The following is a 20,216-nucleotide window of genomic DNA, read 5'->3' as shown; positions in this document are numbered from 1 at the left end:
TTCATATATTTCTACATAATAAATTGCAGATTTACGTCAATAGGGTGTGACGATGATAATTGTGGTTTTTGAGAATACTTACCAGCCAATTCTTTCCTCATGTTCTGTAAAAGAGATAAATATGATTGCTGTGGTTGTAAAGTCATAACCTTGATGAAGGCGTGGGACATTGCACCTGTATTTTGCCCATCTTCGACAGCATCTGCAGAAGTTTGATTATCCTTCGAACCTGATAACATAACAACATCTGCTGCTGAGAATTTGATCTGTCTCACGCGTTCTCTATCCACATTATTGCCCATACCTCCCTTAACGGTCTTGAATATAGAACCTAAAGAACCAATCAAAGCAGCCCTGTTTCCTGTGGCATATGAAATAGCTGCTTGCAGGCCATCTTGGCCAACATCCTTCCAAATATTGGGCTCCTTAATAATACCCTTAGTAGAATAGGTATATGGAAGATCCAACACTGTACCCGAATGACAAGAGTCAAACAATGCTGTTAGTCTAACACCTTGTTGTAAGGGCTTCACCATTATATCGTGCATTTCATCGTCGATAATTGGCCCTTGAGTTTCGAAATCGACCGGATATATAACATCATCCATCCCATCTTCTTCGTCCCCATCCAAATCTTCAGTTTGGCCACCATGTCCAGAATAATGAAGGAACAAAGAATCATTGGGTTGCGCATCCTTGACCAACCATTGCATGGCCCTAATCATATTAGCCCTAGTGGGAACCCTGACCAAATCGTTCTGATCATCAGTTAATATGACAATGTCATCTGAACTGTAACCGTACCCATTAGTCAAAAAGTTGAAGATGTTATGAGCATCATTGATACAACCACGCAGTTGATTTTTTGAACCTATGTAGTTTATACCGATAATCAAAGCCTTTCTACGCCCAGTACATTGAGAATACTGATAAGGTTGGTCTGTACCTTGAATAGTTTGTGTTTGAGGTGGAGGTAATGACATATTCTGGGGTGGACCGTACATATTGGATGCGTTTACATTAGGATTGTTGTAGCCGTTGCTTAATTGTGCCTTTGCCTGTTCCTGCTGGAATTGAGGGGGGGGATACACAGGCCTGTTATAAGCCATAGGGGGAGGACCTGGTGGTGGAGCATATTGCTGACTGAATTGCTGATCATTTTGTTGCCCATATTGCTGTCCATACTGCTGTTCATATTGCTGACCATATTGCTGTCCATACTGCTGGTTAGGTGGAGGAGCCATGGGCCGTTGGTAGCCATTATTACCACCAGCGTTGTTGTAGGTGTAACGTCCACTACCTGGATACATGATTGTAAATCTAGTCGGTCTTCTTTGGTGGTAGTTTAGATAAACTTCGAGGCTCATCTTCATATTTTTGGCTCCTATTAATGCGAAGCCATGCTTTTTCAATAGTTGTTATTACCCGGACGCTTTTCTCGAAGCAGTTATTTGAAAAGCACTTGTAGTAATCAAATATATGTATATGACTCGATGGGCATTAAGTATCCAGTTTTGTCAGTTATGTGGATTTTAAGGAGAACTGTTAAGCCACAATAATGTATAGACGATCTGTTGGAGTACTATTTGTTGGGAGAAATACAAGATGGATTTCGTCCACTATTAGGTGTGGAACGAGCGCAACTCGGCCAATAAGATCCAATGCATTGAATACTGATTCAGATAACGCTAGCGTTAGGGTACCAGTTGGAAATTCAACTGAGGTTGAAAATGCAACCAGTCAGTTAACAGGGACTTCGGGAAAAAGACGCAAGGGGAACAGAAAAAGAATTACAGAGTTCAAAGATGCTCTTAATTTGGGTCCATCTTTTGCAGATTTTGTTTCAGGTAAAGCTTCGAAAATGATCTTGGACCCTCTGGAGAAGGCAAGGCAAAATACAGAGGAAGCTAAAAAACTACCTCGTTGGCTTAAGGTTCCTATTCCTAAGGGTACCAATTACCATAAATTGAAAGGCGACGTAAAAGAATTAGGCCTGAGTACTGTTTGTGAGGAGGCAAGATGTCCCAATATTGGTGAATGTTGGGGAGGCAAAGATAAATCTAAGGCAACGGCAACAATTATGCTGCTTGGTGATACTTGCACTCGTGGATGTAGGTTTTGTTCTGTGAAGACCAATAGAACGCCTAGTAAGCCGGACCCAATGGAGCCCGAAAATACTGCCGAAGCTATCAAAAGATGGGGGTTGGGTTATGTTGTTTTAACTACCGTTGATAGGGACGATTTAGTCGATGGTGGTGCTAATCACCTGGCCGAGACGGTTCGCAAAATCAAACAGAAGGCACCAAATACTCTTGTAGAGACTCTTTCTGGTGATTTCAGAGGTGATTTGAAGATGGTGGACATTATGGCACAATGTGGGCTTGATGTTTACGCACATAATTTGGAAACAGTTGAATCACTAACACCACATGTCAGAGACAGAAGAGCTACTTATAGACAGTCTTTGAGTGTTTTAGAAAGGGCAAAAGCTACGGTTCCGTCACTGATTACTAAAACATCAATAATGCTGGGTCTAGGAGAAACTGATGAGCAAATTACTCAAACTTTGAAGGATTTGCGCAATATTCAATGTGATGTTGTTACATTTGGTCAATATATGAGGCCAACCAAGAGACATATGAAAGTCGTAGAATATGTGAAACCCGAAAAGTTTGACTACTGGAAAGAGAGAGCTTTAGAGATGGGATTCTTGTATTGTGCATCTGGACCCCTAGTAAGATCGTCATATAAGGCTGGTGAAGCATTTATTGAGAACGTTTTGAAGAAAAGAAACATGAAATAATGCACACTGAAATCTAATAGTTGGAAGAAAACAATTATGGCATGGACCGCAATGTCTTTGCTTGCTGGATTATTTATTTATATCTTGTATTTTATTTATTTTTATGGTTAGTATGTTTTTGCATATTTATTTTTAACACAGAAAAGTTAGGAAACAATATCAAATATTCGATACGAATTTGTATATTTACGGTATATCCTTAATATTTTATTCTCATGACATATTAAGGGAAAAGATAAAATGCAAAAGAAAAAAATGCGTTTATTTTTTTTCATTTTCTAACAACTTGAGTAACTCCTGCTTTTCTTCTCTTTCTGAAGACAGCTGCTTGTTCAATTGCTCGATTTCTTCTGACAGAGTTTTATTTTCTAAATTTAATTGATCAAACTTATTTTGGTACTTGTTTTCATAGCCTTTTTTCAACAGTTTGACCTTTTGTTCGTGTTTGGATGAATACTGGATATACAAATCTTCTGCTAATAACTTTAGCCTTTTATTTGTATCTTTTTCTTTGGCCTCATACTTTTCTTTCCAATCTTGTACTTGTTTTCCTAATGATTTAATTTTTTCATCATCTCTATCCTTTTGATCATTGCTTAAAGTAACGCTATTATTGTTATTATTATTTTGTTCCATTAATACTTCATTTTCTTTTGTTAATGTTGTTATCCTGTCGGATGAAATCTTCAATTCATTTTGAAGAGAAATAAGGTTTTCATGAAGATTTTCCAATTCTTTGATGTGCTCAGCCTGAATGTTACTATTTTTTAGTTGTAAGCTTTCTAATTCTAGCGAAGTTTTTTCGAATTTTTGTTTCTCCAGTTCACACTCATTTTCTAGTTTATGAACTTTGTTTTCTAGTTCCGTAATTGTTTCTTCCAAATGCAATTTTGATTCCTTTAGATCTTCAATATCTCCGTTCAACTCTGTAACTTCGGCATTGCGTATCTTAGCTTCGTCTTCGACAGTTTCGTATTTACTTTGCCACATCTTAAATTCATCATCTTTTGAAGTGATCTGTTTTTTTAGCTCGTCCATTTCACTATTCAATGAATCAATTTCAGCTTCTTTTAGTTTTAGCGTCTCCTCATTTTTAATTAATTTATCCTGTACTACCTTCAAATTATCGTCGTTCAGGTTATTCAAATCATCCATTTTTTGTTGCAAGTTGTTTTTTGTAGATATTAGCTCATTAATTTGTCCTATAAGGTCAGAGTCGTTGAAGTCCTTAGAAATCGATAAAGTTTCCTTCAAACTCAATTTTAAATTATCTAGTTCGTTCTCTTTAGATTTCAAAACAATATCTGTGCTTTCAATCTTATCATTCAGTTGCACAATGCGAGAATTCAAGTCATTTAACGTGGTCTCATATTCGGATAATTTATCATTATTGCCTTTCAATTCTGCTTTCATATTTTCCAGTTCTACATTTTTATCATTTAAAATTTTCTCATTTTGCTGCAAAGTGTTGACAGTATTTTCATGTTCGCCCTTTATATGATTTACTTCAGTAATTGAGGCATCGAATTTTTCTTGTAATATTTTTTGGTTGGAATTCAATACCTTAATTTCTGTATTCAACTCCTTAATCCTCTTTTTGAATTTTTCCACCTTGGCAATATCGCTCTCTCTTTCTGTATTTAGTTTATCTAACTTTTCATTTGTCAAATCTATTAGTAGTTGGTGATTTTTGTTCAATTTCTCGTATTGAAAAGACAATGATTCATTTTTGGAAATCAAAGAGTTTAACATTTGATTTAAGTGATATATCTGATCAGTGAGCTCCTCGTTTCTTTTTGCTACAATCTGAAAATTGTCATGTCTAATATCAAGTTGGTTGTCATCATCGTAGTCATTCCTCCCCTCTTCATTTGAGTTCGACTCCCTTGCAGAAGTCTCATACAAAGGAGTAAGCCTGTTTATATGAGAATTTGTTATATCATTTTCTTCGTCCTCCTTTTCCTTATAAGCATTGTCAATATTAACCACATTGTTACTGTTAGATTTTATGAAGTCTTCCTCTTGTTGTTTCTCATTTATATCATTTTCTAATTTAAGTGTGTCGGTATTGATATTGAAACTATCGTTTCTTTCAACTCCGTCGTTTATTATGAATTTATTTGGGCTTATGTTGGTCTCAATCATATCAATCGCCATTGGAGACGACATAATTTCTTCTTTGTCATTAATGATATCTTTAGTAGAGCTTTGTTTCAAATCAGGTACTGATTCTAACTGCAATTTCAATTTTTTATTAATATGGCTACCTTCTTTATCATTTTCATCTACGTCCACGTTTTTGTCGCTTCGTTTCTCTGAGGAGTTCATTTCAACTCTGATCGGTGAATAATTCAATGCAAGGACATGCTTATCACTAGTACTTGCGCCTCCTTTATCATCATTGGTACCTGAATCTGATTTTTTGTCATCAAACATTTTATTTATGTCTATATTCTCTAATGGATTGGCATTATTCTTGTTGTTAAGAGCTGATGACCTACCGTAATCAATCGAGCGGTCTAAATCCTGCTTCTCATCTTTCTCCTTCTCGAGCGGTTCATGAGGATGTATCACGAACTGGGAGGAACCAGGAGAGTTAAAGCTGGAATCCGGTTCGGAATTAAACGTGCGTGGGTTACGTTCTTGCGAACAGTTTTCTGAATTCTGCTCGCGTTGCTGAGCTTGCCCTAAAATAAGCCTAACTGGAGTGGTAGGAACTTCGTTCATGAATTACGATATGTGCTCAAAACCTTTTTTAACTGGGTGCCCCTTGACACCAATGATGCTCTTTTTAGTTAGTGTCCTTCAAATGAACCATTAAAGAGGAACTCATCGTACACTCTGAATTATAAATAAATAAATAAAGAATATAAATTAACGCGAAAAAAAGCTTCGTCAAGTATGATGTGAGACAGTTGAAGAAAAGATGAAGAAGCCAAATAACAAGGTGGATAAAGCCATACGGCATATTATCGGGGGCAAGCTCAAAGAAGAAAAGCGATAGTATCACACAAATCAAGGCCATACACAAGGGACATCGTTGGATATCATGTCGAATGCAGAGGCCAGCAGAGTGTACGAGATTATCGTAGAGTCTGTGGTAAATGAAGTAAGAGAGGACTTTGAAAATGCGGGTATCGATGAACAAACTTTACAAGACCTAAAAAATATTTGGCAAAAAAAGCTCACAGAGACGAAGGTAACTACTTTTTCATGGGACAATCAGTTCAATGAAGGAAATATCAATGGTGTACAGAACGACTTAAATTTCAATCTTGCTACCCCCGGCGTAAATTCTAGCGAGTTCAATATTAAGGAGGAGAATACCGGTAATGAAGGTCTAATTTTGCCAAATATCAATTCCAACAACAACATACCGCACTCTGGAGAGACCAATATTAATACGAATACGGTAGAAGCAACTAATAATTCAGGTGCTACCTTGAACACAAATACTAGTGGTAATACAAATGCGGACGTAACTAGCCAGCCTAAAATTGAAGTAAAACCGGAAATAGAACTTACTATTAATAATGCCAATATAACTACCGTCGAAAACATAGATGATGAAAGTGAGAAGAAAGACGACGAGGAAAAGGAGGAGGACGTGGAAAAAACCCGCAAGGAAAAGGAGCAGATAGAACAAGTAAAATTACAAGCGAAGAAGGAAAAAAGAAGTGCATTATTAGATACGGATGAGGTCGGTTCAGAACTAGATGATTCCGACGATGACTATCTAATTTCGGAGGGTGAAGAGGATGGGCCAGATGAGAACTTAATGCTGTGCTTATATGATAAAGTCACAAGAACAAAGGCGAGATGGAAATGTAGTCTGAAAGATGGTGTGGTGACCATCAATAGAAATGACTACACATTCCAAAAAGCTCAAGTGGAAGCGGAGTGGGTATAACTAAATCTTTAGACGTAAAGAAGAAAAAATGTATATATACAAGTACTATAATATCAAACTAAAAAAACGAAATAAAGAGGGATGCAACGAACTTGGTCATCTGTTGTCAAACAGCGCTTGTATGTTCATTAGCCGAAGTGACTTTGGCTCGGTTCCATAGCTTAAGGAGTTCAGTAACACCGGAACCTACTGAAATTATTTCGTAAGCTAGCTCTGAGTTATATTTGTCCCTTTTACCTTTAATATTAATTAGATTAGACAATAAGTTTAGTATTATCTTATAAAAATCCAATGTAATATTATTTTTCCGTAACTCCAAATTGACTTTGTCATTGGTAGGTAGTTTGTACTTTAACTCGTATTCCTTTATTGCATTACCACTGGTATTATAGATACTTAAATAAATTTCATCTCTTATTAGCTGTCGCCATTGTTCAATGTTTTTATTGATAGCAAGAATATTTAAAACTTCCCATAAGATATAGTGCTGTTCTTTGACGAATGTCATTAGTCTATTAGTATTTGCATGTGATGTGTTCTTTTTACCAAACATTGATTGTAGCTTATGGAACAGTATCAACTCATCTGTCAAATTATAAAAAGCTTCAATAATGTCGAAAAACCGGAAATTTTTAAAATAAAATAAAATTGATTGATCTTTATAATGTAGTTTTTTCATTTCTCTCAACCAGCGAAATCTTTTGATAATTTTATATAAATTGATCGCAAAGTTTCCGAATCTCAAATAGTACCGAAATAAACTCAATTGTTGAATCACCAATCGCAGTTTTGAGGAAAAATTTAGTAGTCGTATCTTTCTCGTCAATAGCAATAAACTTAATAGGCCTAGGGTATGTTGTAGTATTTTCGAACAAACTTCTTTACCTTCAAGCGTGTTAAAAACAAATTTTGCTTGGCAATTTTTCTTAACATAACGTTTTTTCATTTCAATAGAACCAAGTGTTCGCTTAAAGCTTCTGTCACTAGTTGTACTGGTTGCAGTAGCAACTTTTCCCTGATTCTGCGTAAAATCCGAATCATCATTATCCTGCAGAACAATTGGTTTCTTGGCGATTACTCCTTTGTTGTCTGTGAAATTACCTTCTTCTTTACTGTCAGTTTTCAGGTTGCTAAATAATGTGTTAAACTCTCTTTTCAAGAGCTCCCATGATTCGTCTGCATTTCTGTCCGTTAAAGTGGGGCTACTTATATTCGTATTAACAGGATCGGATGTCATGATAAAACGATTGTCCAAGTTAACACAAAGGTCATAGTCTACCTTCAAATCCTATCATCCTACTTTTCTCCAAAACTTTTTTTTTTATAAATAACATTTCATTCTATGTATTAACAATAATAGTCAGACTGACAAGGAAATTAAGAAAAATAAAGGATCAAAGGTAAAAAAATTAGCGCCGCTCGGTTTCGATCCGAGGACATCAGGGTTATGAGCCCTGCGCGCTTCCACTGCGCCACGGCGCTGCTAATTCTTGCAATGCCTCTCTGAGGAGAGACTTTGATATCAAAGAATTAAGGGACCATAAACTTAAAATTCTCATCTTGGAATGTGAATCTGTTGATAATTAGAGGTAAAAAATAGTATTAATGAAGAAATAATTACTGATCTTCTTATACTAAATAAGAGAGGTATATAAAACTGTTGGAATAAAAATCAACTATCATCTACTAACTAGTATTTACGTTACTAGTATATTATCATATACGGTGTTAGAAGATGACGCAAATGATGAGAAATAGTCATCTAAATTAGTGGAAGCTGAAACGCAAGGATTGATAATGTAATAGGATCAATGAATATTAACATATAAAATGATGATAATAATATTTATAGAATTGTGTAGAATTGCAGATTCCCTTTCATGGATTCCTAAATCCTTGAGGAGAACTTCTAGTACATTCTACATACCTAATATTATTGCCTTATTAAAAATGGAATCCCAACAATTATCTCAAAATTCACCCACTTTTCATGGTAGCGCCTATGCTTCGGTTACTTCTAAGGAAGTCCCATCAAATCAAGATCCGTTAGCCGTTTCAGCTTCCAATTTACCGGAATTTGATAGAGATTCCACTAAGGTTAATTCTCAACAAGAGACAACACCTGGGACATCAGCTGTTCCAGAGAACCATCATCATGTCTCTCCTCAACCTGCTTCAGTACCACCTCCACAGAATGGACAGTACCAACAGCACGGCATGATGACCCCAAACAAAGCTATGGCTTCTAACTGGGCACATTACCAACAACCATCTATGATGACGTGTTCACATTATCAAACGTCACCTGCGTATTATCAACCGGACCCACACTATCCGCTGCCACAGTATATCCCACCGCTGAGTACTTCCTCACCTGATCCAATCGGTTCACAGGATCAACACTCTGAAGTACCTCAAGCTAAGACAAAGGTGAGAAATAATGTCTTACCACCACACACTTTAACATCAGAAGAAAACTTTTCTACATGGGTTAAATTTTACATCAGATTTTTGAAGAACTCTAATCTCGGTGACATTATTCCAAATGACCAGGGTGAAATCAAAAGACAAATGACTTATGAAGAACATGCGTATATATACAATACCTTCCAAGCATTTGCCCCATTTCATTTATTGCCAACATGGGTAAAACAAATTTTAGAAATTAATTATTCTGACATCCTTACAGTCCTTTGTAAAAGTGTGTCCAAAATGCAAACTAACAATCAAGAATTAAAAGATTGGATAGCTCTTGCCAACCTTGAGTACAACGGAAGTACATCTGCTGATACATTTGAAATTACAGTCAGCACGATCATTCAAAGGCTAAAAGAAAACAATATCAATGTTAGCGACAGATTGGCCTGTCAACTAATACTTAAAGGTCTATCCGGTGACTTCAAATACCTACGTAATCAATATCGTACCAAAACGAACATGAAACTTTCCCAATTATTCGCTGAAATTCAATTAATATATGACGAAAATAAAATCATGAATCTAAATAAACCGTCCCAATACAAACAACACAGCGAATACAAAAATGTTTCTCGCACATCTCCAAACACGACTAACACGAAGGTTACAACTCGTAATTATCATAGAACAAATAGTTCAAAACCAAGAGCAGCAAAAGCTCACAATATTGCTACATCCAGTAAATTCTCAAGGGTGAACAATGATCACATTAATGAATCAACCGTTTCATCACAATACTTAAGCGATGACAACGAACTTAGTCTTAGGCCAGCAACAGAAAGAATCTAAGCCAACACGCACAATAGACTCGAATGACGAACTACCTGATCACCTTCTTATTGATTCAGGAGCTTCGCAAACGCTTGTCAGATCAGCCCATTATTTACACCATGCAACACCCAATTCTGAAATAAACATAGTCGATGCTCAAAAACAAGACATTCCTATAAATGCCATTGGTAATCTTCACTTCAACTTTCAGAACGGCACCAAAACATCAATAAAAGCACTACACACACCAAACATAGCCTATGATCTATTAAGTTTGAGTGAGCTGGCTAACCAAAATATTACTGCCTGCTTTACCAGAAACACTTTAGAAAGATCGGATGGTACAGTACTAGCTCCCATAGTCAAACATGGAGACTTTTACTGGTTATCTAAAAAATACCTAATTCCTTCGCACATTTCAAAGCTAACAATAAACAACGTCAACAAAAGCAAAAGCGTAAATAAATATCCATATCCGTTAATACATCGAATGCTTGGACATGCTAACTTCCGAAGTATTCAGAAGTCTCTTAAGAAGAATGCAGTTACATATTTGAAAGAATCGGATATTGAATGGTCTAACGCTAGCACATATCAATGTCCTGACTGTCTAATCGGCAAAAGCACGAAACATAGGCATGTCAAAGGATCACGACTAAAGTACCAAGAATCATATGAGCCTTTTCAGTACTTGCATACCGATATATTTGGTCCTGTACATCACTTACCGAAAAGTGCACCTTCTTACTTTATATCGTTTACAGATGAGAAAACCAGATTCCAATGGGTGTACCCATTACACGACCGTCGTGAAGAATCTATCCTCAATGTTTTTACATCGATATTAGCATTTATTAAGAACCAATTCAATGCTCGCGTTCTAGTTATCCAGATGGATCGTGGCTCCGAGTACACTAACAAAACTCTTCATAAGTTCTTTACGAACAGAGGTATTACTGCATGCTATACAACCACGGCAGATTCTAGAGCACACGGTGTCGCTGAACGATTAAATCGTACTTTATTAAACGATTGTCGCACACTGCTTCATTGCAGTGGTCTACCAAATCATCTATGGTTCTCAGCAGTCGAATTTTCTACTATAATCAGAAATTCATTAGTCTCACCAAAAAACGATAAATCTGCAAGACAACATGCAGGTTTAGCTGGACTGGACATTACTACTATACTACCTTTCGGTCAACCGGTTATAGTTAACAACCATAATCCCGACTCGAAAATACATCCTCGTGGCATTCCAGGTTACGCCTTACATCCATCACGAAACTCTTATGGCTATATTATCTATCTTCCATCCTTAAAAAAGACAGTAGATACTACCAATTACGTTATATTACAAAACAAGCAAACGAAATTGGACCAGTTCGACTACGATACACTCACTTTTGATGATGATCTCAATCGTTTAACAGCCCATAACCAATCTTTTATTGAACAAAATGAAACGGAGCAGTCATATGATCAAAATACAGAATCTGATCATGACTATCAATCGGAGATTGAAATAAACTCTGATCCTCTAGTGAACGATTTCTCGTCCCAATCATTGAACCCTTTACAATTAGACAAGGAACCAGTCCAAAAGGTACGTGCACCAAAAGAAGTTGATGCCGACATATCTGAATACAATATTCTTCCATCTACTATACGATCTCGTACACCCCATATCATTAATAAAGAGAGTACCGAAATGGGTGGTACCATTGAATCAGATACTACTTCACCTAGACACTCGTCTACCTTCACTGCACGAAACCAAAAGCGACCTGGTAGTCCCAACGATATGATTGATTTGACCTCACAGGATAGAGTTAATTATGGACTTGAAAACATCAAAACTACACGTTTGGGTGGTACGGAGGAACCATATATTCAACGAAATAGTGATACAAATATCAAATACAGGACTACAAATAGTACGCCCTCAATAGATGACCGTTCGTCCAACAGTGAATCCACTACTCCCATCATCTCCATAGAAACAAAGGCTGCATGTGATAATACACCCTCCATTGATACGGATCCGCCAGAATATCGATCTTCTGACCATGCGACTCCTAATATAATGCCTGACAAATCCTCAAAAAATGTTACGGCTGATTCTATTCTTGACGACCTCCCACTTCCTGACTTAACCCATCAATCTCCTACGGACACTTCTGATGTTTCAAAAGATATTCCACACATACACTCTCGTCAGACTAATTCCAGTTTGGGTGGTATGGATGATTCTAATGTTCTGACTACTACCAAAAGTAAGAAAAGATCATTAGAAGATAATGAAACTGAAATTGAGGTATCCCGAGACACATGGAATAATAAGAATATGAGAAGTCTGGAACCACCAAGATCGAAGAAACGCATAAATTTAATTGCAGCAATAAAAGGAGTGAAATCGATCAAACCAGTTCGAACGACCTTAAGATATGATGAAGCAATTACTTATAATAAAGACAACAAAGAAAAAGACAGATATGTTGAAGCTTATCATAAAGAAATTAGCCAACTATTGAAAATGAACACTTGGGATACAAACAAATATTATGATAGAAATGACATAGATCCTAAAAAAGTAATAAACTCAATGTTTATATTTAACAAGAAACGTGATGGTACACACAAAGCTAGATTTGTTGCAAGAGGCGACATTCAACACCCCGATACATATGATTCTGATATGCAATCCAATACCGTACATCACTATGCACTGATGACGTCACTGTCAATCGCATTAGACAACGACTATTATATCACACAGCTGGACATATCCTCTGCTTACTTATATGCTGATATCAAAGAAGAATTATACATAAGACCTCCACCACATTTAGGTTTGAATGATAAATTACTACGTTTGAGAAAATCACTCTATGGTTTGAAACAAAGTGGTGCAAACTGGTATGAAACCATTAAATCATATTTAATAAATTGTTGCGACATGCAAGAAGTTCGCGGATGGTCATGCGTATTTAAGAATAGTCAAGTAACAATTTGCTTATTCGTTGACGACATGATTTTATTTAGCAAAGACTTAAATGCAAATAAGAAAATCATAACAACACTCAAGAAACAATACGATACAAAGATAATAAATCTGGGTGAAGGTGATAACGAAATTCAGTACGACATACTTGGATTAGAGATCAAATATCAAAGAAGCAAGTACATGAAATTAGGTATGGAAAAATCCTTGACAGAAAAATTACCCAAACTAAACGTACCTTTGAACCCAAAAGGAAAGAAACTTAGAGCTCCAGGTCAACCAGGTCATTATATAGACCAGGATGAACTAGAAATAGATGAAGATGAATACAAAGAGAAAGTGCATGAAATGCAAAAGTTGATTGGTCTAGCTTCATATGTTGGATATAAATTTAGATTTGACTTACTATACTACATCAACACACTTGCTCAACATATACTATTCCCCTCTAGGCAAGTTTTAGACATGACATATGAGTTAATACAATTCATGTGGGACACTAGAGATAAACAATTAATATGGCACAAAAACAAACCTACCAAGCCAGATAATAAACTAGTCGCAATAAGCGATGCTTCATATGGTAACCAACCATATTACAAGTCACAAATTGGTAACATTTTCCTACTCAACGGAAAAGTGATTGGAGGAAAGTCGACAAAGGCTTCGTTAACATGCACTTCAACTACAGAAGCAGAAATACACGCAGTCAGTGAAGCTATACCGCTATTGAATAACCTCAGTCACCTTGTGCAAGAACTTAACAAGAAACCAATTATTAAAGGCTTACTTACTGATAGTAGATCAACGATCAGTATAATTAAGTCTACAAATGAAGAGAAATTTAGAAACAGATTTTTTGGCACGAAGGCAATGAGACTTAGAGATGAAGTATCAGGTAATAATTTATACGTATACTACATCGAGACCAATAAGAACATTGCTGATGTGATGACAAAACCTCTTCCGATAAAAACATTTAAACTATTAACTAACAAATGGATTCATTAGATCTATTACATTATGGGTGGTATGTTGGAATAAAAATCAACTATCATCTACTAACTAGTATTTACGTTACTAGTATATTATCATATACGGTGTTAGAAGATGACGCAAATGATGAGAAATAGTCATCTAAATTAGTGGAAGCTGAAACGCAAGGATTGATAATGTAATAGGATCAATGAATATTAACATATAAAATGATGATAATAATATTTATAGAATTGTGTAGAATTGCAGATTCCCTTTCATGGATTCCTAAATCCTTGAGGAGAACTTCTAGTACATTCTACATACCTAATATTATTGCCTTATTAAAAATGGAATCCCAACAATTATCTCAAAATTCACCCACTTTTCAAAAACACACGCCGATTGGTCATATTAATCATGACCAATATAATAGTGATTCCGGTAGTTACTATACATTGATGTGACGACTCATATTCCTCATATATGTACCTACCATATCATGTTCAACTAATAGGTCTTTAACACAGCTTCAGTATGGTCTGAGCTTCTCGTTTAACATTCCTTCTGCAATAGGCACAATCACACTTAAACGTATACGAGGTGTACATTAATATACGATGTAAGCATTAGATTGTTACCATAGCAACTCATGTCACTATTAATTACTCTCGTTCCAACAGAATCAACGTAAGATATTGGTGAATTTTGAGATAATTGTTTGGATTCCATTTTTGATAAAGGCTATAATATTATATATACAGAATATACTAGAAGTTCTCCTCCAACTCTAAAATGTCATCTGTTAAATAGTATTAGTGTTACTAGTATACTATTACATGCGGTGAAAGAAGATGGCATAAAGATTGAGAAATAATCGTAATATTATTTGTTGAACTACCGATTCCATTTTGGGGATTTCTATATCCTGGAGGAGAATTTCTAGTATATTCTGTATACCTAATATTACAGCCTTTGAAAAGAATGGAAACCCTACCATTATCACAAAATTCGTAGAATTCACAGTAGAAACCTTAGTGAATCAAACAAGATAGAGCACGTTGGGTCAAATTCTTGCTTGGATAAATAACCCACATGAATAAATACCCAGACAATTATTTTAGATCCGGTAATCTGCGCTTCTATCATATAGTATATCTTAGATTTTACGTGATATGTTGGATAAGTAGCATTCTGTAGGTCAAGCTGAGAATGACGTCTTGAAGAGAAGTAGCTTTTCTAACGGTAAAACAGATTTGGCGACAAACTTTGCTATTACCAAAGCCTGTAATGCAACAAAATCAAAGTAAGCAATCATTCAGGTCGCAAAGAACGGCTGTTTAACTATGGATATTATCCTTTGGGCTCTGCACTATTCCATCTAGCCTTTCAAGAATCGTAAAACGATGTGCTAGTGGTGAAAAAACACAAGTACAACAAATTAGGGTGCTAATGGGGTTTGTATCTTCGAAAACCTTGCTCTATTATTCTCAGAATGTGTGAATGTTTTAGAAATTCGACAATCATTGAAAAATTATTCAAGTTATATTTATTGTAACTGATATGAAAAAAAAATTGATAATGAGATCCCACCTTGGTTTATGATTTACTCATCGGTTTCCTAAACACATTCATTACAATGTACAAGTTCAGAAACGCAATATATAATGTGCAGGTGCCAATCTAATCATGTTAGACTTTCTCGCATCGTCAATGACATCATAAAAATGCAAATAGGGTAGCACTCCGCATAATATCCTCTTGAGCATTGCTAATAACTGCCTCGAATATTTCAATGCCACGGTATCTACGGCACTTGAATTAGACTGCCAAATCCGAGGGTAACTGTGATAGCTTCAAAAGACTTTTAGCATTTGAAACCGCTCAGTGGTATCATTACTCCATCAACCACCAATGCAGTCACATGTTTATGAGAACAGTATCAAGCACCTTAATTCCGAGGCTGTAATAAATGGGACATTTTGGACAGAATGTCTCATTATCCCCGAACCGAAGCCTTTGAAATTGATCTGCAAATGAGGTAATTCAGCTGGATGGTTTTTCATAATATATTGAACATCTGGGAAGAATTTCACGTCACCTCTCGGTTTATCTCAGTAGTATTTAGAGTATTCTTCAAGTTCTGATGGGAATTTTCTCGCCATGCCTGAATTTCAGTTAATACGTGTTTAAGCTCCGAAATCCATGTATCAAAATTCACTGCAAAAAGGTTGTAATTTGATGGAGGAGATCAAGCTAGGTAACATATTCATTCGAGATGTCCACCTGCACCGAGTAGTCCTCTTTAAATCTTGGAAGAAAACACGTCAGCGATGCCAAGATGAGTGGGCTTCAAACCAAAACCAAAATTTCAACGTATAGGCCATTGTGCTCGATGATGAAGGGACTGCAAAAATATCGGTGGTTTAAGATAAGCAATTGTAAGATATAGAAGAAAAGCTGACGAAAAAAGAACTCATACCTTACTCCAAAATGGACACTGACATATTCTCCCATTCGGTGGATTTGAAATCCTCAGTGGATAGATAGGCAGAGTTGAGCCAATTTGCCTAGGGAGTTGATTACCGTTAATCCTGCTTGAAAGCAGCATATTAAACCTTCCCCGAAGTTTGCCATAGGACCGTATGACGCATCCTGGACTTCATCCCATCACTGTGCTGGGACTTGAAAATAAATGTTTCGCCCGTGGTAAAAAGTGTGTGGGAATAAGGTAGCCCTCTACTTCTTAGCATACTCAAAAAGAGATGCTAATAGTCAATCTACGGCCTGATTCAGGACTGCCTCACGGAAAATTACATCGCTTCGGGATTCGTGATCATCTGGCTAGAGTTTCTTGATATGTATCTCTGAGCGATATGGCTATTTACTAAGCAGTTGCCACCTTTGAGAGTAGTTGCCAACATGGACAGCAAATTTGCAGAAATAGGAAAGGACGCCACGGTACTCCCTAACCGACTACAAACTCATCTTTTCCGGAATGAAATGGTATTACCACCGAAGACGTCATTGCTGATCACATAAACAAGATTCAAGAGCGTGGTTACGTCTCAGAACCGACGATCCTCGTGAGGCTTGCTTGGCGCAGGGCTTCAATTCCATTATTTTGCGGAATCTTCTACGAAGCCCTTCCAGCATAGAGAAATGAGACAAAACCTCACAGGATTTACGAAGACCACTGCATGTAGGGCTGATATTGTGAAGGACACTTCCTAAAGGTTAGAACTAGTAGCATAAAACGAATAGATACAAGATTATCCTATTATAAATACGTGTTCGCACCGTAGTATCCATATAACGGCATTTTGCAACCATTCACATAAGATAGACTGTTCCGCTTCATCGCATAGTCGGCCACACTGCATATGTGTATTTTGAGCGCTAGGCGTCAGTGTACTACGCCCTACAATAAGTTGTAGTCACAGAAGCGCGCGCGCGGGCACATGAGTGCATGATGACAGGCTCCTTCACTGGCATAACAATAGCGCACAGATCCGCAGGTTTCGTAATACGCTTAACAATAGGCGTCTCCTGCTGGTTGCCTTATTAATTTATATGGAAGACGAGATAATTCATTAATTAGTCTACTCGACTAGATGAAATAGCTTTTTCTGGTAGTTGCACAGAAAGAAGGAAGACAATAGATAAAAGAATGTGGACGAATATTTTGCATTCGCTATCATAATAGAATTCATTTCTTCTCTTTTTTCTTCTCTTTTTTCTTTCCATTTTTTATATATGAGAGCTGTAATTTCAATGTTGCCAAGAGCGTGTACCATGTTATTTTCCACTGTAGAACTTGTATCATCATCTATTGCTCTCATATCTGATATACTATCAAGCAAAAAAAACTCTAGCATTACACCATTATGAGTTTCGGTACGAGAATCTCCAGGGCTTTGAGATTTTTGGAAATTCCTGTTAAAAATAGGGCCTCCGTGAATTTTTTAAGGAACCCTGATTTGCAACCTATCAAGTCTGTTAATCAAACGTGGGGGTTTTGGTCTAATTTTGCGTATTGGGGTGTTCTGTCCTTCAACGTTGGTATGTGGATAGGCGGTTCGTCTGCATTAACTGTTGGGTTAAGTTACTCAGAGACCATCGGTGCGTTTATTATTGCTGATTTGTTGACCATCCTGTTTGCTTTAGCCAACTCTTGTCCTGGCTATGACTGGAAGGTCGGCTTCACTCTAGCTCAAAGATTCGTCTTTGGGATTTACGGTTCAGCTCTTGGTATCATTATCAGAATATTGATGAGTATTGTCTATTATGGTTCCAACGCTTGGTTAGGTGGGCTTTGTGTAAACATGATATTAGATTCTTGGTCTCACCACTATTTGCATCTGCCCAATACTTTGTCCTCGAAAGTTGCCATGACCACCAAGGAATTGATCGGCTTCATTATCTTCCATATCCTTACCGCGTTCTGTTACTTTATGAAGCCATACCATATGAACTATATTTTAATTTGGTCGTGTGTTGGTACTTTCTTCGCCATGTTGGGTATGGTAATTTACTTAACTAAGAGCGCACATGGTGTTGGTGACTTGTTCACTTCTACTCATTCCACAGTTACTGGCTCTAAAAAGGCTTGGGCTTGGGTTTATACGATCTCGTACTGGTACGGTTCTGTTTCTCCAGGCTGTACCAATCAAAGTGACTTCTCCAGATTTGGTTCCTCTAATTGCGCTATCTGGACTGGTACTATAGTTGCTTTACTAATACCAGCAACCTTGATCCCAGTATTCGGTATCATTGGTGCTTCTGCTTGTGAAAAATTATACGGTCAAACATTTTGGATGCCTATGGACATCTTTGACAACTGGTTGACAACTAACTATTCTGCAGGCGCGCGTGCAGCTACATTCTTCTGTGGTTTTTGTTTTGTAATGTCTCAAATTTCATATACCATCTCCAACTGTGGGTTTGCCAGTGGTATGGATTTGGCTGGTTTATTACCGAAATATGTTGATATTAAGAGAGGTGCTATTTTTGCCGCATGCGTCTCCTGGGCCTGTTTGCCATGGAACTTTTACAACTCTTCTTCTACTTTCTTGACTGTTATGAGCTCTTTCGGTGTCGTAATGACACCTATTATCACTGTCATGATCTGTGATAATTTCCTCATCAGGAAGAGACAATACTCCGTTACCAATGCCTTTGTTCTAAAGGGTGAATACTATTTTACCAAGGGTGTCAACTGGAGAGCTATCGTTGCCTGGGTGTGTGGTATGGCTCCCGGTCTACCTGGTATCGCTTGGGAAGTCAATAATGACTATTTCCACAACACTGGTATTATAAATTTTTTCTATGGTGATTCTTTCTTCTCCTTTTTGATTTCCTTTTTCGTCTATTGGGGACTATGCCTCCTCTTCCCATTCAAAATTACTGTCAAACATGATGACAAAGATTACTACGGTGCGTTTACCGACGAAGAAGCAAGGAAGAAGGGCATGGTTCCATACAGTGAAATTTCTGAAGAAGAAATCCGTGCTTACACATTAGGCGAATGCTTCACAAGTGGACACGAATACAAACCTGAGAGCTCCGATGATGAACTACCTGAGTTGACAAAAACTAGTTCAGAAAACACAAAAGTGTTTGAAATTGTTCATCAGAAAGATAATGAAAAGGAATCCTCTACTTCCAGTGAAAAACAAATTGCCTAATGAGCAAAAAACCTAATAAAATGATCATACTTAGTGTTCATTCAAGATCTTTCGCTAGTATTAAAATTCGAGATAATTAAACACACTCTTTAGTCCCAGGAAACACTACTATTAAGCTTGTTGGTCGTACAGGATATAGAGGTCATTTCGATTATTTCATTCTTCCACTAATGTTTGATTGACGATTCAGATCACTGTTTTTGTTTGGCTGATAATTGTAACAAGAAAAAAAAACTACCGCTTCTTTTCAGTATTTCTGTTGAGGATGATATTTTCATTGATTCTCTTATCAGCTTCAGTGCCGATATCCTATCAGGCTCTAGTAGGGCTGAAAATTAGGTGGAGGCGATTTTGTTACTCTTTTGTTCAAGTCTGAGCTTATGACGTCCTGCGACATACTTTTCTTATTACGTACTTATGATAAGTACCGGTTGCCTATGAGAGGAAATCGAAAGTCATTAAATCAAAAAAAAAAAAATAACTTGCATTGCATTGTGCGATTAAAGAGCAAAACTTATTTGATAAGAAACCTTTTCTAGAGCATCTGCGCCACTTATTTGAGAGGTCAAGTCTTGTTAGTGAGAAAGC

The 20,216-nt window shown here is 36.9% G+C and overlaps 9 protein-coding genes and 1 non-coding gene across 10 annotated transcripts, besides 7 other annotated features; 6 read left to right on the top strand and 4 right to left on the bottom strand.

The window, feature by feature from the left end:
* Positions 1–11: 11 nt before the first annotated feature.
* On the bottom strand, positions 12–1,310 carry MCA1 (Ca(2+)-dependent cysteine protease MCA1; the record flags this gene model as incomplete). Its single annotated transcript, NM_001183616.3, has 1 exon — positions 12–1,310. One exon carries the CDS (start codon positions 1,308–1,310, stop codon positions 12–14), a length of 1,299 nt encoding a protein of 432 aa, NP_014840.4.
* A 248-nt stretch (positions 1,311–1,558) lies between these two features.
* LIP5 (lipoate synthase) lies at positions 1,559–2,803 on the top strand (the record flags this gene model as incomplete). The annotated part of the gene is made up of 1 exon (NM_001183615.1): positions 1,559–2,803. The coding sequence occupies one exon, from the start codon at positions 1,559–1,561 to the stop codon at positions 2,801–2,803; it is 1,245 nt and encodes a 414-aa protein (NP_014839.1).
* A 261-nt stretch (positions 2,804–3,064) lies between these two features.
* On the bottom strand, positions 3,065–5,530 carry SLK19 (Slk19p; the record flags this gene model as incomplete). The annotated part of the gene is made up of 1 exon (NM_001183614.3): positions 3,065–5,530. One exon carries the CDS (start codon positions 5,528–5,530, stop codon positions 3,065–3,067), a length of 2,466 nt encoding a protein of 821 aa, NP_014838.3.
* Positions 5,531–5,852: 322 nt separating this feature from the next.
* Positions 5,853–6,713, top strand: TOA1 (transcription initiation factor IIA large subunit; the record flags this gene model as incomplete). Its single annotated transcript, NM_001183613.1, has 1 exon — positions 5,853–6,713. The coding sequence occupies one exon, from the start codon at positions 5,853–5,855 to the stop codon at positions 6,711–6,713; it is 861 nt and encodes a 286-aa protein (NP_014837.1).
* Positions 6,714–6,819: 106 nt separating this feature from the next.
* Positions 6,820–7,950, bottom strand: PEX27 (Pex27p; the record flags this gene model as incomplete). Its single annotated transcript, NM_001183612.3, has 1 exon — positions 6,820–7,950. One exon carries the CDS (start codon positions 7,948–7,950, stop codon positions 6,820–6,822), a length of 1,131 nt encoding a protein of 376 aa, NP_014836.3.
* Positions 7,951–8,123: 173 nt separating this feature from the next.
* IMT1 lies at positions 8,124–8,195 on the bottom strand. The gene has a single exon. It is a non-coding gene; the product is annotated as a tRNA-Met (tRNA).
* A 93-nt stretch (positions 8,196–8,288) lies between these two features.
* Positions 8,289–8,372: a long terminal repeat (Ty4 LTR).
* Positions 8,373–8,705: a long terminal repeat (Ty2 LTR).
* Positions 8,373–14,333: a mobile genetic element (YORCTy2-1; Ty2 element, LTR retrotransposon of the Copia (Pseudoviridae) group; contains co-transcribed genes TYA Gag and TYB Pol, encoding proteins involved in structure and function of virus-like particles, flanked by two direct repeats).
* On the top strand, positions 8,664–9,980 carry YOR192C-A (gag protein; the record flags this gene model as incomplete). The annotated part of the gene is made up of 1 exon (NM_001184387.1): positions 8,664–9,980. One exon carries the CDS (start codon positions 8,664–8,666, stop codon positions 9,978–9,980), a length of 1,317 nt encoding a protein of 438 aa, NP_058186.1.
* YOR192C-B (gag-pol fusion protein) lies at positions 8,664–13,977 on the top strand (the record flags this gene model as incomplete). The annotated part of the gene is given in 1 exon segment (NM_001184388.4): positions 8,664–13,977. Coding segments are annotated over 1 exon segment (5,313 nt in total).
* Positions 14,001–14,333: a long terminal repeat (Ty2 LTR).
* Positions 14,172–14,408, top strand: YOR192C-C (uncharacterized protein; the record flags this gene model as incomplete). The annotated part of the gene is made up of 1 exon (NM_001184668.1): positions 14,172–14,408. One exon carries the CDS (start codon positions 14,172–14,174, stop codon positions 14,406–14,408), a length of 237 nt encoding a protein of 78 aa, NP_878173.1.
* Positions 14,334–14,624: a long terminal repeat (Ty4 LTR).
* A 9-nt stretch (positions 14,625–14,633) lies between these two features.
* Positions 14,634–14,784: a long terminal repeat (Ty1 LTR).
* Positions 14,785–14,813: 29 nt separating this feature from the next.
* Positions 14,814–14,967: a long terminal repeat (Ty1 LTR).
* Positions 14,968–17,828: 2,861 nt separating this feature from the next.
* On the top strand, positions 17,829–19,628 carry THI72 (thiamine transporter; the record flags this gene model as incomplete). The annotated part of the gene is made up of 1 exon (NM_001183611.3): positions 17,829–19,628. The coding sequence occupies one exon, from the start codon at positions 17,829–17,831 to the stop codon at positions 19,626–19,628; it is 1,800 nt and encodes a 599-aa protein (NP_014835.3).
* Positions 19,629–20,216: the final 588 nt, after the last annotated feature.

Source organism: Saccharomyces cerevisiae, chromosome XV (assembly GCF_000146045.2).
Source record: "Saccharomyces cerevisiae S288C chromosome XV, complete sequence".
Classification (NCBI taxonomy): domain Eukaryota; kingdom Fungi; phylum Ascomycota; class Saccharomycetes; order Saccharomycetales; family Saccharomycetaceae; genus Saccharomyces; species Saccharomyces cerevisiae.
This window is presented reverse-complemented; position numbering and strand designations above follow the sequence as displayed.